Here is a 16,452-nt window from a genome sequence, read left to right as displayed (position 1 = left end):
CATCTACCCGGAAGTGACTCTTGTTGTTGGCGTGACGTCACAGACTGTAGTTCTAGTGAACGGCGGAGTGATATTTTTACTGATGAGGCTTTTTTCATTTGAGCGCGGCTACGTGTGCTGTCATGCTGATTCAAGCTCCTTCTAAATGTCAAGTTGATCAATCAGATGGTCGATCGATCAGAACTACCTGTTGTATTATTTAGGCTTCTGACAGTAGTGATGTAACTCTCTCACTCTCTCACTCACTCACTCTCTCTCTCTCTCATTCATTCTCTCTCTCTCTCTCTCTCTCTCTCTCTCTCTCTCTCTCTCTCTCTCTCTCTCTCTCTCTCTCTCTCTCTCTCTCTCTCTCTCTCTCTCTCTCACACACTCACACACACACACTCTCTCTCTCTCTCTCACTCACACACACACACACACTCTCTCTCTCTCTCTCACTCATTCACACTCTCTCTCTCTCTCTCTCTCTCTCTCTCATTCATTCACTCTCACTCATTCTCTCTCTCTTTCTCATATCCTCTCTCTCTCTCTCTCTCACTCATTCACACACTCTCTCTCTCACTCATTCACTCTCTCTCTCTCTCTCTCTCTCTCTCACTCATTCACACACTCTCTCTCTCACTCATTCACTCTCTCTCTCTCTCTCACTCATTCACACTCTCTCTCTCCCTCTCTCTCTCTCTCTGAGTGAATGGCGGAGTGAGTGGTGCGGAGAGCTGCAGATTGTGTTTCAGTGTGAGTGAAGTTTCTACCTTCTTTTGCTGTTTTATGTGTCTATTTTTCTTTATTTTCTTTTTTCATTCGGTTGCTGACAGGTGTATCTGACTGTTGTTCAGGTGTAGTTTGTGGTAGCGTGGCTACCGGCTCGGTTGGGCAGCATGCCCGTGGTGGAGGGTGGTGCGGAGTTTGAGAAGCTGACACGCCGTCATGCAGTCAAACTTGTGCCGGCAGTGAACTGTTCAGTGGAGGAGGCCACCTTAGCGGTGGGAGAGGTGGTGGGTTGCGGCAGCGTGAAGTCTGCCTCCCGCATGAATGGAGCTATTGTTATCTTCCTTGATAGCACAGCCAAAGTTAGCGATGTGGTGGAAACAGGTGTAGTCATTCAAGACACCTTCACTCCTGTTCTCCCGCTGGTTAGTCCAGCTAGAAAGATAACCATCTCTAATGCTCCCCCGTTCATTAAAAATGAAATGTTAGCTAAAGAACTGGCACGGTACGGACAACTAGTCTCCCCGATAAAGATGGTTTCTCTGGGCTGCAGATCCCCGCTGCTCAAACATGTAGTGTGTCACCGTAGGCAGGTTTTCATTGTCCTGAAAGATAAAACTGACGATCTTAATCTGTCCTTTAACTTTAAAGTAGACGGGTTCAACTACATGGTTTTCGCCACGTCGGAGACCATGAAGTATTTTGGTTGTGGTGTGGAGGGGCATTTAATCCGCTCCTGCCCGGAGAGAATGGGGGAGCAGCGGCGGGCTGCTGCCGGGGAGCCGGCTCCGGTCCCTGCCGGGGAGCCGCGGCCTCCAGACCGGGTGCCGGCTCCGGTCCCTGCCGGGGAGCCGCGGCCTCCGGACCGGGTGCCGGCTCCGGTCCCTGCCGGGGACCTGGGCCTCGGTGGGCCTCCTGCAGGCAGTGCCCCCCCTGCATCTTCTGGCGGTGAGGAGCCAGCTGAGAGCAGTGATCAGCGACAGGGAAAGGATGAGCATCAGAGCAGTTCAGAAAACACAACCATTGAAACTGATAACAAAGAGAGTGAAAAAGTAAATGATAACCTGTCAGTGTGTGAGGACCTCATTGAAGACGAAGACATGTCTGATGATGATTTGTTAAAACTGTCACAAAAGAGGAAAAGTTCAGAGCCTGTCCAGAGTAGTGCAAAAGCCATCAAAGTCACCAAAGGGACAAAAACTGGAAAATCTTTAGCAGAGTCAGAAAGTGATTTGTCACTGACCCAGGAGGACCAGCAGAGCCGCTACTCTCCTGCTGGTATAAAGAGCTTTCTGCAGGGAACGAAGGGATCCAGGCTGGTGAAAGTAGAGGATCACTTTGCAGACCTGAAGCTGTTTGTAGAGTCAGCGAAGCCTCTGACAAAAAGATCAGGAAACTTAGGAGATGATGTTCTGACAGATCAGGAAATTTATCGTCTGAAGAAAGTGCTGCTTAAAGTAAAAGCACAAATCCCTGCTGATGATGATGTTTAGACGAAGGTTCTTGTGTTTTTCTCTCTTCCTGTTATGTTTTCCTACTGTTATGTTTCTTTTAAGCTTCTCTCTCTCCATGTGTGATTTCAAAATAGGCACTTTAAACTTGAATGGAGCCAGGGATGATAGTAAAACAGCTGCGTTCTTTAAGCTGATGGAGCTGAAGAACATAGATGTAATGCTGCTTCAGGAAACACACAGTAGTGCAGATAATGAAAGTGACTGGAGGAGAGGATGTAACGGGGAAGTCATTCTGAGCCATAAGTCCAGATGTAGTGGAGGAGTGGGGATTGTCTTTTCCAGGAGCTTCTTGCCTTTTTCTTGTGAAGTTGAGGAAATTATTAAAGGCTGTTTATTGAAGGTCAAAGCTCAATTTGAAAATATTACCGTAGTTTTCGTCAACGTTTATGCACCAACCAAGGGGGTGGACAGACTAGCGGTACTAGATGTTTTATGTGACACTATCAGGAACTGCAGTAGTGATGAGTATTTGTTTTTAGGAGGTGATTTTAACTGTACTGAAAATCCAAAGCTGGATAGAAACCACCAAGAGCCTCATCCTGCTTCATCACGCAGGTTCAGACAGTTGACTGAAGCTCATGAGTTGTCAGATGTGTGGAGGATGTTTTATAAAAGTCACAGGCAGTACACCTGGAGTCACTCTAAAGACAATGTGTTATCTCTGGCCAGGCTGGACCGTCTGTATTCTTTTAAACATCACATGAACCTTTTTAAAAGTTGTCACATTAACCCAGTGGGCTTCTCTGATCACTGTCTGGTTTTCTGCTGTGTTTTTATAAAAAATGTGCGCTTACAGAGTGCTTACTGGCATTTTAACTCTGCCCTGCTTCATGACAAGGCTTTTAGAGCAGCTTTTGAATGTTTTTGGTTTACCCACAGAAAATGTAAGTCTGACTTTGCCTGTGTTCAACAGTGGTGGGATTTTGGGAAATCACAGATTAAACAGCTGTGTCAGCAGTTCACTCGTAATGTCACTAGAGACATAACCAGATCTATGAGGGACCTGGAGACTCAGGTGGTAGAACTGCAGAGTTTAGCAGGTTCTACAGGAGATCGAGGGCTTTTAGATTCCCTCAAGTCTAAAAAGTCGGCTTTGGCCAACCTGCTGGGCATCGCAGCACAGGGAGCTCTGGTCAGGTCACGGTTCCTCGACATCACGCAGATGGACGCCCCCTCTCACTTCTTCTTTGGTCTGGAGAGGAAAAATGGACAGAGAAAGATTGTTCACTCTCTGCGATCCAGCAGCGGCTCCGCAATCTCAGATTCTTCTGAGATTAGGAAATTTGCAGTCAGTTTTTATAAAGATCTGTATAAGAGTGAACTAACAGACAATCCAGATGTGTGCAGCAGCTTCTTCACTGGTCTTCCTCAGGTGGATGCTGGAGCCAATGCAAAGCTAGAGGCTCCGGTATCCATTAATGAACTGTATACTGCTCTGATGAGCTTACAGAGTGGAAGAGCTCCAGGTATAGACGGTCTTCCTGTTGACTTCTATAAATCCCTCTGGTCCATGTTGGGCGAAGACCTGTTGGAGGTTGTCACAAGCAGCCTGGAGAGAGGACGGCTGCCTCTGAGCTGCAGGAGGGCGGTCATCACTTTGCTGCCCAAGAAGGGAGACCTGCAGGAGCTGAAGAACTGGAGACCTGTTTCTCTGCTCTGCACGGACTACAAGATACTGTCCAAGGTCCTGGCCAGCAGACTCAGAGAGGTGATGGCTTCTGTCATCCACACTGATCAGACATACTGCGTGCCCGGCAGGCTGATAAGTGACAATGTCACTTTAATTCGGGATGTTTTGGAGGTCTCCAGCTCATTGGCTGTAGACACTGGTCTGATTTCAATAGACCAGGAAAAGGCTTTTGACCGGGTTGAACACCAGTATCTTTGGCAAACTTTAGCTGCTTTCGGGTTCAACCCTGGTTTCATAGCCAAGATCCAGGTTCTGTATAGTGACATTGCGAGTGTTCTGAAAATCAACGGAGGTCTGAGTGCTCCTTTCAGTGTCCAGAGGGGGGTCAGGCAGGGCTGCTCTCTGTCCGGCATGCTCTACTCTCTGGCCATCAAGCCTCTGCTCCACAAACTGAGGAATGATCTGACTGGTGTTTGTTTTCCTGACTGTGATGCCTCTTTTAAACTGTCGGCGTACGCTGATGATGTCATTGTCCTGGTCAACACACAGAGAGATATTGATGTGCTAGTGAACACTGTTAATCTGTTTGGTTGCATATCCTCTGCTAAAGTAAACTGGGGGAAGAGTGAGGCTGTCATGGTGGGTGATCGGCTGGTGGATCAACTCAGGTTACCTGGAGGTCTGGTCTGGAAAAAAGAAGGGCTAAAATACCTGGGAGTTTTTCTGGGCAATGAAATGTTCTTACAGAAAAACTGGGACAATGTCTTAGAAAAGGTCAAAGGTCGGCTCATGAAATGGAAATGGCTTCTACCTAAAATGTCCTACAGAGGTCGTGTTCTCGTGATTAACAATCTGGTCTCTTCTGCTCTGTGGCACCTGTTGGCCTGTGTTGATCCTCCAGCTTCTCTTTTATCACAGATCCAAAGGGTTTTGGTTGATTTTTTTTGGGACAGGTTGCACTGGGTACCTCAGAGCGTGCTGTTTCTTCCTAAGGAGGAGGGTGGACAAGGTCTGGTCCATCTGGCCAGCAGGGGCGCTGCCTTCCGCCTTCAGTTCATTCAGAGACTGCTCACTGGGCCCACAGACCTGGTGTGGAGGACTTTATCCTGCTGCATCCTGCAGCGGTTTGGTGGTCTGGGACTGGGTTTGTCTCTGTTTCTAATGGACTCCAAGAGGTTGGACGCTTCGTCCCTGCCGGCCTTTTATAGAAGCGTCTTCTCAGTGTGGACTTTGCTGAGGAAGCAGAGGCAGGAGCAGGATGACTCTCTGTACTGGCTCCTACAGGAACCTGTACTGTTTGGAGGACTTTTGGATTGTCCCAGCTGGGGTGGACCTACTCTATCCAGACTCCTTCACACTGCAGGAGTTTCTACTCTGGGGCAGGTGGTGGAGCTGGCGGGACCTCGGTTGGATGATCCTGTTGGACTGGCTGCTCGGATGGGAGTGAGATCTACGCGAGTTATAAACCAGTTACTGAAACATTGGAAACAGAAGCTGACAGGACATCAATGCCTTCTGTTAACTGACTTTTGTGATGGTGCACTGCTGCCAAACTGTACGGACCCCTATCCCACCATTGGACTGTTTCCGGATTTCAAAAACTGTTCTGGTCCTTTACTTGAGCCTGTCGACCCTGTGGGAGCTTCTTTGGAGGACGCCTCAGGAGAAGACGCTGTATAAGTTGATGGTTAAAACCTTGAACCAGAACAAACTGAAAGGACGCAGTGACACCCCGTGGAGGACTTATCTGGACTTAGACCCTGACGTCAAACCAGCATGGAGGTCTTTGTATAAACCTCCTTTAACAAAGAAACATGCGGACCTGCAGTGGAGGATCCTACATGGCATTGTAGCAGTGAACTCCTTTATCTCTGTTATTAATGCTGCTGTGGAGGAGAAATGCCCCTTCTGCAGCCAAAGAGAGACGGTGTTTCACTGTTTCTCAGAGTGCTCTCGTCTGACGGCTCTGTTTGTGTTGTTGGAAACCATTTTTAGCAGATATGGAGAAATTTTTATGAAGCAGGTTTTTATTTGTGGTTTTAAATACACTCGCCAACAGAAGAACAAGTGTCAGATATTGAACTTTGTTTTGGGACAGGCAAAGATGGCGGTGTATGTGAGCCGCAGGAGGAAGGTGAAGGAAGAGCTGAATGTTGATGTGGTTCCTGTTTTTGTCAGAATGGTGAAGTCCAGACTGCTGGTAGAGTTTAGTTTTTACAGAGCTGCTCATGACCTGGAGACTTTCCAGCTGATTTGGGGTTATGGGGGGGTGCTCTGCTCTGTAATAGATGGACAGTTGAGTTTTGGACATGTGCTGATGTAACTTTGATACCTGATATGTAATTATATTATGTATGTGTTAATGTAGTGTATTACGTTTTTTTACAGTGTACATAGTGGTTAATAAATGTTGAGTTTAAAAATCAAAATCAATTCACACTCTCTCTCTCTGTCTCTCACTCATTCACACTCTCTCTCACTCTCTCTCTCTCACTCATTCACTCTCTCTCTCTCTCTCTCTCTCTCTCTCTCTCTCTCTCTCTCACTCACTCACTCACTCACTCACTCACTCACTCACTCACTCACTCACTCTCTCTCTCTCTCTCTCTCTCTCTCTCTCTCTCTCTCTCTCTCACTCATTCACTCTCTCTCTCTCTCTCTCTCTCTCTCTCTCATTCATTCACTCTCACTCATTCTCTCTCTCTCTCTCATATCCTCTCTCTCTCTCTCTCTCACTCATTCACACACTCTCTCTCTCACTCATTCACTCTCTCTCTCTCTCTCTCACTCATTCACACACTCTCTCTCTCACTCATTCTCTCTCTCTCTCTCTCTCTCTCTCTCTCTCTCTCTCTCTCTCTCTCTCTCTCTCTCTCTCTCTCTCTCTCTCTCTCTCTCTCTGTGTACAGACCTGCTAGAAGCCACTTTGTTGTTAAAAGTGTTTTTTGGATCTGTGTCGTCTTTAACAAACACATCAGTATTAAGAGCAAGTACTGTAGTTTTCCTGCTATGCAGCCTATTTATTGAAGTAGTTGGTGCCCCACCAATGTTTTACATAGAACACGCCACTGTAAATACATAACATGTAATAAAACACGATGCTGTAGATGGGAAAGTGGAGCAGTTGAATGAAAGGAGTCTAAATAAGTTGGTTTCCACCATTTAACATTTCACTGTTTGTTGAATACAGACACATTTATGTTGTGAGGAAAAGTTCTGACTCAGACACACAAAGCAAAACAGACTAAAAAGTCAGGACGAACAAACGTCTTCTATCACTAATACTGATAAAATAAGAAAGTCATGCTTTGAGAATAAGGTCAGTGTAGAGGAGAAATCTGATCACTGATTGGCTGCTTGTACACACAGATTTACAGTAACCAGGTTTCTACTGTGCATGTTAACATGTTCCCAGATTACCCACATAACCTGGTTTCTCTGAGTAACCTGGTTATGTAAGTGCATGTAAACACACTGATAGATGTTCAAATCTATATTTTCCTTCTCTTTCAGCAGAAACTGGTCTGCAGGATGTTTCAGATTATAAGAGAAGTCTGAGGATGAGATTTCAACATGTGACTGAAGGAATTGATGAAGATGAAAGAACCCTCCTCAACACGATCTACACTGAGCTCTACATCACAGAGGGACGGAGTGAAGACGTTAATACCCAACATGAGGTGAGGCAGCTTGAGACAGCTTCCAAGATGAAGACCCTCCATGACACTCCAATCAAGTGTCACGACATCTTTAAAGTGTTACCTAACCAACCAAAACACATAATCCGAGTCGTTATGACGAACGGCGTCGCTGGCATTGGAAAAACCTTCTCAGTGCTGAAGTTCACTCTGGACTGGGCAGAGGACTCAAAAAACCAAGATGTCAGTCTGGTGATTCTGTTTTCATTCAGGGAGCTGAACTTGATCAAAGATGAGCAGTACAGTCTCCTCATGTTGATCCATGAATTCCATCCAACATTAAAGGAGGTCACAGCAGAAAATCTCAAGTCTAAAGACTGTAAAGTTGTGTTCATCTTTGACGGCCTGGATGAAAGCAGACTTTCACTGGATTTCAACAACAGGAAGGAGGTCGTATCTGATGTCACACAGCAGTCATCAGTCAACGTGCTGTTTACAAACCTCATCGTGGGGAAGCTGCTTCCCTCGGCTCTCATCTGGATAACTTCCCGACCTGCAGCAGCCAATCAGATCCCTCTGACATGTGTTAACAGGGTAACAGAAGTACGCGGCTTCACTGACGCCCAGAAGGAGGAGTACTTCAGGAAGAGATTCAGTGATAAAGATGAAGAGCTGTCCAGCAGAATCATCTCACACATCAAGACATCCAGGAGCCTCCACATCATGTGTTACATCCCAGTCTTCTGCTGGATCATTGCTGCAGTTCTGGAGCAGATGTTGACTACAGACCAGAGAGGAGAGCTGCCCAAGACCCTGACTGACATGTACTCACACTTCCTGCTGGTTCAGACAAAGAGGAAGAAGAACAAGTATGATGAAGGACATGAGACGAGTCCACAGGAGCTGACGGAGGCTGACAGGGAACTTCTTCTGAAGCTGGGGAGGCTGGCGTTTGAACAACTGCAGAAAGGAAACATCATGTTCTACCAAAAAGATCTGGAGCAGTGTGGTCTTGATGTCACAGAGGCCTCGGTGTTATCAGGATTTTGTACAAAGATCTTCAGAAGAGAGAAAGTGTTCTTCAAGAAAACAGTCTACTGCTTTGTTCATCTGAGTGTTCAGGAGTTTCTGGCTGCAGTCTATATGTACCACTGTTACACCAACAGCAACACAGAGGTACTGAAGGACTTCCTGGAAAAAGATTATGATGATTTTTATTATTGTTACAGTATCTTATTCCTGGATGACTTCCTGGTAAAAGACTACAGTAACTCATCTCTGGATGACTTCCTGATGGAAGCCATGGAGAAATCTCTCCAAAGTAAAAATGGCCACCTGGACCTGTTTGCTTGCTTCCTTCATGGCCTCTCTCTGGAGTCCAACCAGAGTCTCTTAGGAGGCCTGCTGGGTCAGACAGAGAACAGTCCAGAAATCATCCAGAGAGTCATCAACAACCTGAAGAAGATGAACACGTCCAATACCTCTCCTGACAGATGCATCAACATCTTCCACTGTCTGATGGAGATGAACGACCTCTCAGTACATCAGGAGATCCAAGAGTTCCTGAAGTCAGAGAACAGATCAGAGAAGGAACTCTCTGTGATCCACTGCTCAGCTCTGGCCTACATGCTGCAGATGTCAGAGGAGGTTCTGGATGAGTTGGACCTGCAGAAGTACAACACATCATGGGAGGGACGACTGAGACTGATCCCAGCTGTGAGGAACTGCAGAAAGGCTCGGTAAGTCCAGATGTGATTAACATTATAAATCAGTGCAGATTAGTAGTTTAGTTCTTCAAATATAAATAGTATTAAATTCTTATTATTGTTAAAATAGTGCTCTACTTGTTCATAGCTGAAATAATATGTCAGTTATATTTAATCTCAGATGTTCTTGAGCTGTTTCAAATTCAGTCAGTTCAAAGTCATTCAGTTAATCTATTTATTTCTAGTAATTATTGGATTTTACAGTCTTTTCTTCTATTTATCTTCCTTTGGGTGACGGAGGCGTCATTCAAACCTGGTAAAACAAATGAAGGACTTTAGAGGTTGTGGTTGAGGTTTTATTACAGAACATATATCAGTATTTTACAGTTATCAGTGAATGTAGTGAAGTTATTATTACATGAGAAGCTTCTGCAAATAATATATAATCAGACAGACACTGTTTTTACTGCTATGATTAAGAGTTTAAAATAAGATCTGTATCATTTTCCAAAGGTGATTTCTGAAGTCACAGAGATTTGCTTTCATCATCATTTTTTTCTTAATGGTTTCTGAGTCATTTCATAGTGAGCACGAGGGATCAGCAAATCACCAAACTGATTCAGTAATTAAGTGATATTACACGTGATGCTTACCGCATCACTGTCGTGTCAACAATGACGGTAAATCACACCCTCGAGGGTAATATTGCGATTATACAACATTTACCAACAAAATAAAAGATGTAAACAAAATGTATTTATATTGTGAGGCAGTTCGCTCTAAAAATAAAAAAAACTTTTTTCTTGTGTTATATCCGTTTCTATGGAAATACATAGGGATATGACTAATACCTGGAAAACAATCACTCACGTCAGTAGACTGCTATGTAATGAAACCTAGTTTACTACTCCAGCAAGTAGACTGACCCTTAGTAACGACCAAGCAACAGAGACGATTTCTAGTCCCTGTTGAGTCAGCCAGCCAACTTGAGCTAATGCTTTCTAGAGATCGCGACATTTCCCAAACTGAATAAATACGACATTTACAAACACAAAACTGCTTTGCTAGCTCAATCCTGTTGTAACTAAGATATCCGCTGAAAAAAAATCCATGGACAGATTTAGCGGCTACGTCCGCAAACTTCACAGACATTTTTAAGCTAGTAGCTCCGTGTCACCGACTCACCGGCACAGCTGATGGAGGATGCCGGAGTGGAAGCTGAGATAAACTCAACTGAAGGGAAAATGATTCAGTTTTACTGTTTATGGGGGAGCCGGTTAACGATAACGAGTGGAGAAGGGTTCGGGTTTTTCAGTGTGTGTGTGTGTAACTCGTCCCACAGTCTCAGAGTTCAATCCACTCGGTAAAGGGTCCGTTTTGTTTTCCCCACAACCCCTAATCAGTTCAGTTCAATCCAGTTTCACAAACATAAAAGGAGGAAAACTCAAAACTCCGCTCCGGGTTTTCATCGCAGATCCCCACAAAACAAAATAACCCAAAGCAACACAGCACATAAACGGTCTACAGTTCTAATGAACGGCGGAGTGATATTTTTATTAATTCAACTTCAATATCACATATAGATAACATAAATGGAGTAATATCACAGAAATATAGAACAAACAAATATACAACGCCAGGGATTACAGATAAATATTAAATGAAAATGGTGCAGTAAAAAATAAAGATATAAAAAATAAATGTGCACATTACAATTATATTAGTTTATTAAATTTGGAGCACAAATTTATAATCTTCACAGCTTTTCGATTGCATGAGGTAGACAATGTTTTAATGTAGGATTCTGTTTCTTCTTTAAATGAACAAAAAGAGGGTTTAACTTTTAACACCTTACATTAATGTATATAAAACTTGGCCAGCAATATGATAAGAGTGATGAGGCATTATTCATTTGAGCAAGTTGATGAAATTTATGTCACGCGGACCCTCATGGACGCAGAAACTATAATTTCAGCTTCAGTGTGCTGTCATGCTGATTTGAGCACGTTCTAAATGTCTAGTTGACCAATCAGGTTGCTTAGTCAGAACTACCTGTTGTATAATGTCAGTTATACAACAATATGTAAAGTTTGCTAACATTAACCTACATTAGCCTCCGTAAACTACTGGTCATACGAGACAAAACCCCTGAGTGTGTTGAACCGAGCAATGGTGCCTTTTATTTCTCATGAATTCAACTTTTTCTTTTAAAGAGGGAAGTCATGTTACACAGTCTTGTTTTTAAGTCTTTCTCATATTCTGTTGCTCACAGAAAGAAACTGTCAGGTGTTTTCTCTCTTGTTGGTGTAGAGAAGAGTAGTAGCAGGAAATGCACAGAGGTCTGATGAATATATAAGAGCAGAATGATAGAATTCAGACTGTTTAAAGAGATCTTATACACATTAAAGGTCAATGTTATATTTTAATGCTGATACCCTGATAACATCTTTCTGATGACATCATGATGAAAATAATTCAACCTTATTGGTTTGTTAATTGTGTTTTTGTGCTGAATCAGTTTTTCAGATTCTCAGAAAATAATGTTGACAACTAAACATCATGCAGTCATCTGTCCTGCACATCTAAATATTGAATTACATTAATATTTGATATGTACAGGTCTAATATTGTAAAGCCATTTGTTTCATTTGTGTTTGTCAACAATAAATTTTGCCGCTGATGGATGTGAACCTGACAACAGCAGGTAGCAAAGAGAGATGATCTTTCTCAACTGTAACTGTTCACTGAGTTGAACTGAGTAAAAATATCCTGCAGTCAAATTAAAAATTAAAAATAGTGGACAGTAAAAATGTTTTTCTTATCAAGATGCCTCATGCTGACTTTGTGGAGACAGACATGGGATCAGATCACACAGACAGACTGAGCACATTATGGAAGCCTCAATGTAACTCCATTTTCTCTCCCTTCATCTGCAAGATTAAAGCAAAACAAAGATTAAAAGTCTGCAGGTATGAGAGAGAGTGATGAGAATTATTGTTTCATTCAAGCACAGTGAGATATGATTAGCTGAACTAGGAGTGCTCTGGTAGCCTATTGGTTAAGATACATGTCATATAATCACAATATCAGTGGTTTGATTCAGGTGACTGACCTTTGTTGCATGTCATTCCCTGTCTCTCTCTCTCTCCTCTTGTTTCCTGTTATCTCTCAACTGTCGCTTTACATTAAAGGAATAAAATGCCTCAGAAAATTTTTTTTTTTAAAAAAGATGAGCTGAATCACTGATGTGAAGAGCAAATGTTAATCAAAATATGGAATGTCAAACTGTTTTGTCATCAAATGCAGGAAGTAAATATAAAGTGTCGTCTTTCATGATAACATATGTTGTAATATATGTGTCATTACAGACTTTCTGGCTGTGACCTCTCAGAGACTCACTGTGAAGTTGTGGCCTCAGCTCTGAAGTCCAACCCCTCCCATCTGAGAGAGCTTGACCTGAGTGGAAACCTCCTGAAGGATGGTCCGACTGGTTCAAGATTTGAGCTTCTATCTGCTGGACTGGAGAGTCCAAACTGTAGACTGGAGACTCTGAGGTCAGTTCAATGGCTGTAGCTTTGGCAGTTTTTTCTATATATTCAATTCAAATCCTTCACTGAAGTTCACATGTTTGGTTAATACATTTTTGGTATTTCCCTGAGCACAAATCTGTAGAATTTAAATTTAAAATCCACAGTCTGTGTAAAAATGATTTCCAAAGTTTAAACTAATATGAGTCTTCAGCAGTCTGAGTTACACATATCAAGTAAGTATTTTTGTGTTTCTTCAGTGTTTCCTTGCTGAGCTGCAGTGGAGGGATCATAACTCAAAGAGGGAATTTTGAACTAAATAGTCTGTAACTTTGAGTCAGACAAATCAAGTCGGAGTCTACCAAACTGTCAAAGCCTCATATCAGCTTCAGCTGAACTTATGAACTCATTTCCTACAGTGTAGCTGTGTTAGGAAGAGACCACTTCACAGTCAGTATGGACAGGAGGAATCATTACTGCCACCAATAACATGTTTTAATTACACAAACCTACTAAACTACCAAATACAGGAAGAAGGAGGTCATGCAATAAATAATGAACATGTTTAGTTCAACATGTCTGATTTCATATTGATCCTCTAATTTCAGACTTGACTGAGTTCAGCAGCATTTTATGAATCAATTTTATGAATGAACTCATGGAAGTCAACTCAAGAAATATTATTATTATTATTATTATTATTGTTATTATTATTATTATTATTGTTATTGTTATTATTATTGTTATTATTATTGTTATTATTATTGTTATTGTTATTATTATTGTTATTATTATTATTATTATTATTATTGTTATTGTTATTATTATTATTATTATTATTATTATCACAATAAAGGGAGTTAATCTATGGAACAACCATAATGAAGAGATGAAAACATGTAGAACATTAAGTAAGTTTAAACAAATCTTTAAAAATAACATATTGAACAGATATAGAATGGATGAACAAAGAGGTGGTCTGGAATAATATGATTTGGTACAGAGTGTCTTTTTGACTTGTGTTGTTTTTGTTTGTTGTTATTGGTTCTATGCAAGTTATCTTTATTCTCTTGTGTTGTGTGTTGAATGTTTTTGGCTTTGATTTGATTGATAAATTATAAAAAGGGGTAGGACTAGAAAAGTTCCATTGAATGGTTATTATTTGTGTTGCTTACTGAAAGTTTGCTGTTATTTTTATTTCTTTTGTTTTGCTGCCTATATATTTTATTTTGTTATTTTAACATGTTCAAACTAAAAAATAATCTAATCTAATGAATCAGTGTTGACATGAATATGTGTCTGAATGTTGTGGTGACATTTGGATGATGTCTGTAGAAGGCTGACATCATGATGATCCACAATAACACAATGACAAAGTTACTCTGCTCATTTTAGAGAAAAGCTCATTGATGAGGACATAGTAATGTTGAACTACACATTTAAAACCTGAACACATCTGATTGGATTATAAATGGATTTTAATCTACATCATTTATTCTTTATTCAGATTGTGGCTCTGCAGGTTGTCAGAGATCAGTTGTGCTTCTCTGGTCTCAGCTCTGAAGTCCAACCCCTCCCATCTGAGACATCTGGATCTGTCTGGAAACGACGTGTGTGACGTGAAGCAGCTGTGTGATTTTCTGGAGAGTCCACACTGTAGACTGGAGACTCTGGGGTCAGACACCATTTTTTACTTCTGTACTGAGATTAATATGATGTGACAGTTGTGGTGACACTAAACTGCAGACATAAAGCTGATATTATGCTGATCCACACTGAGGGTCTATTTTCTTCTTCAGTGGTTTAGTCCATTGACTGTCAGAACAATGTTGAGCTGCACATTTAAAACCTTCATATAACAAGAAAAATCTACACTGGATAATTCACTCTGAACCTCTGAAACTCTTGATTTTTACATTAAATTTCACCTTCACTTTAGGGCTGGGCGATATGACTAAATCAATATCAGGATTATTTCAAACTTTTACCTCGATTATGATTAATGAACACTTATTTATTTTATATGCTTTTTTTTTTTACACTGCCCTCATAGTTCTCTGACAAGGTCTGTACTGTAAACATGCTGAACTACTGGGATATTTTTTTCCAATGAAACATATGTTAACTTTGTGTTTTTTAATTAATTTTTGAAACACACACAGATAAACTATTTATGGTTATTTATTGAATATTTCAAACAGTTGAAATCAAAGTACACATCACTTGAAATGAAAATGTCTTGTGAAAAAGGTCACATTTTAGTTCTAAAGTAAAAAGCAAGTTCCCTAAAAAAAAAAGTAGAAAATAATAACTTGCATCTCTTGCAAACAAAATAAATTATTTTAAATAACGCCATGTGTGAAAATGTTAATGCAACACTGCTGATTAAGAGCAAGAGAAAAGCTTGGACAAGACACCTCCAGTGGATCAACAGGCTGTATCTGAGGCATGTGGCAATGTTTCCTCCTGAACTGAAAATCCCTCAGATGGCGAGCTAGTGGCTGGCAAGCGAAAGTACTTTTTTACCACCTTGCTTTTAGTGGGAAAGTGTACATGATTCTTTCTCCACCATTCCAGTGGATTTTCCTCACTATCCAGCATGAGAGACACCAAGTAGCTGCTCAGCTGTGCTTCTACTGTTTGCTGAAATGACACAGTGGGTGCAGTTGAAAGGGTTGCCTCACTTCATTTGAAAAAACTTCCTAATAACCTCCTTGGTTTCTTTGCTTATGATGAAGACGTAGACGGCTCTGTGCTCTCTGGGGTACTTTCCCTGTGGACTGCAGCTGCTGACTCCATCATCTCTGTTCTGACTTCTTCCTGAATGGTGGGGACATGGTGTGCAGAAGTGTATGCTCGCAGTAGCTCTTCTGTGATGGGTTCTGAGAACTTCTCCTTAAGGATGCAGGTTTTGATTGTTTTAGTCAGCTCCATGTCATCTTCGTCCTCAGCCAGCACTCATGAATGGAGGATGTGTAGGACAGAGTTAACAAATGAAATGGTCACATACTCTTCTCCTGACAGGGCATCTGTGAACTCCATCAATGGGGAGAGAGCTTTGTTGACAGCCTCTAAGACATCCAGGTCAGCCCAAGATGGAACAAGTTGCCTTGATTTCTCATCATCAGCGAGGACCTGTGTGATGGCTTTCTTTTGCTCAAGGATCCTTGCAGTCATCATTTGCATTGATCCCCATCTGGTGGCACATGCAGTTTTCAACTTGTGTTGTGGCAGGTTCAGCTCTTGTTGTGCCTTCACAAGCGCCTTCTTCTTTTTCCAACTATAGGAAAAAGCACTGACAATATTTTTGCAAACCCTCATTTCCCGCTGCACACGTTGATCCTCCGTTGCATTTTCTGAAATACGCACACATGAAAAAATTAATTATTATTTTATTGAGGGTTTGACTTATACCTAAAGACTTTACAAACTGTAAAACTTAAGCAAAATAATAGATGAGGAGAAATCTCTTAATTCAAAGCTACTTAATTAATAATAGATTAATAACAGACTTCTAGAGTAATTTTTATTTCTACTTTAATGATGAGTCATTGTAGCGTTGTTTTACATTGTAATGTGAAGTTAACATTGTAATATGAAGCACATTGTAACAGTAAGAAAAGTGCTATATGAATAGTTAATTATTATTGTCACAGTATTTATTTAAAGTGAACTAAAAGATAGCTCTAGCTCAACTGTAGCATAGTGTCTGATCAGCTGATGTGTTAC

General features: G+C 41.7%; 1 protein-coding gene across 21 annotated transcripts in view; it reads left to right on the top strand.

Moving 5' to 3' along the window:
* LOC137175993 (NACHT, LRR and PYD domains-containing protein 12-like) overlaps nt 1-16,452 on the top strand; it is a 190,581-nt gene that overhangs the window by 12,939 nt on the left and 161,190 nt on the right. For 18 of the 21 annotated variants that reach the window (XM_067581962.1, XM_067581964.1, XM_067581965.1 and 15 more), the window contains 3 exons: nt 7,366-9,229; nt 12,565-12,750; nt 14,231-14,398. In XM_067581962.1, coding sequence (XP_067438063.1) covers nt 7,366-9,229; nt 12,565-12,750; nt 14,231-14,398 — 2,218 coding nt within the window. The remainder of the gene's footprint in view (nt 1-7,365; nt 9,230-12,564; nt 12,751-14,230; nt 14,399-16,452) is intronic. The other 3 variants (XM_067581961.1, XM_067581980.1, XM_067581968.1) reach the window with 2 other exon arrangements.

This window comes from Thunnus thynnus, chromosome 23 (assembly GCF_963924715.1).
Source record: "Thunnus thynnus chromosome 23, fThuThy2.1, whole genome shotgun sequence".
In the NCBI taxonomy this organism is placed as follows: Eukaryota; Metazoa; Chordata; class Actinopteri; order Scombriformes; family Scombridae; genus Thunnus; species Thunnus thynnus.
The sequence above is the reverse complement of the archived record's forward strand: the minus strand, read 5'-3'. Positions and strand labels throughout refer to the sequence as shown.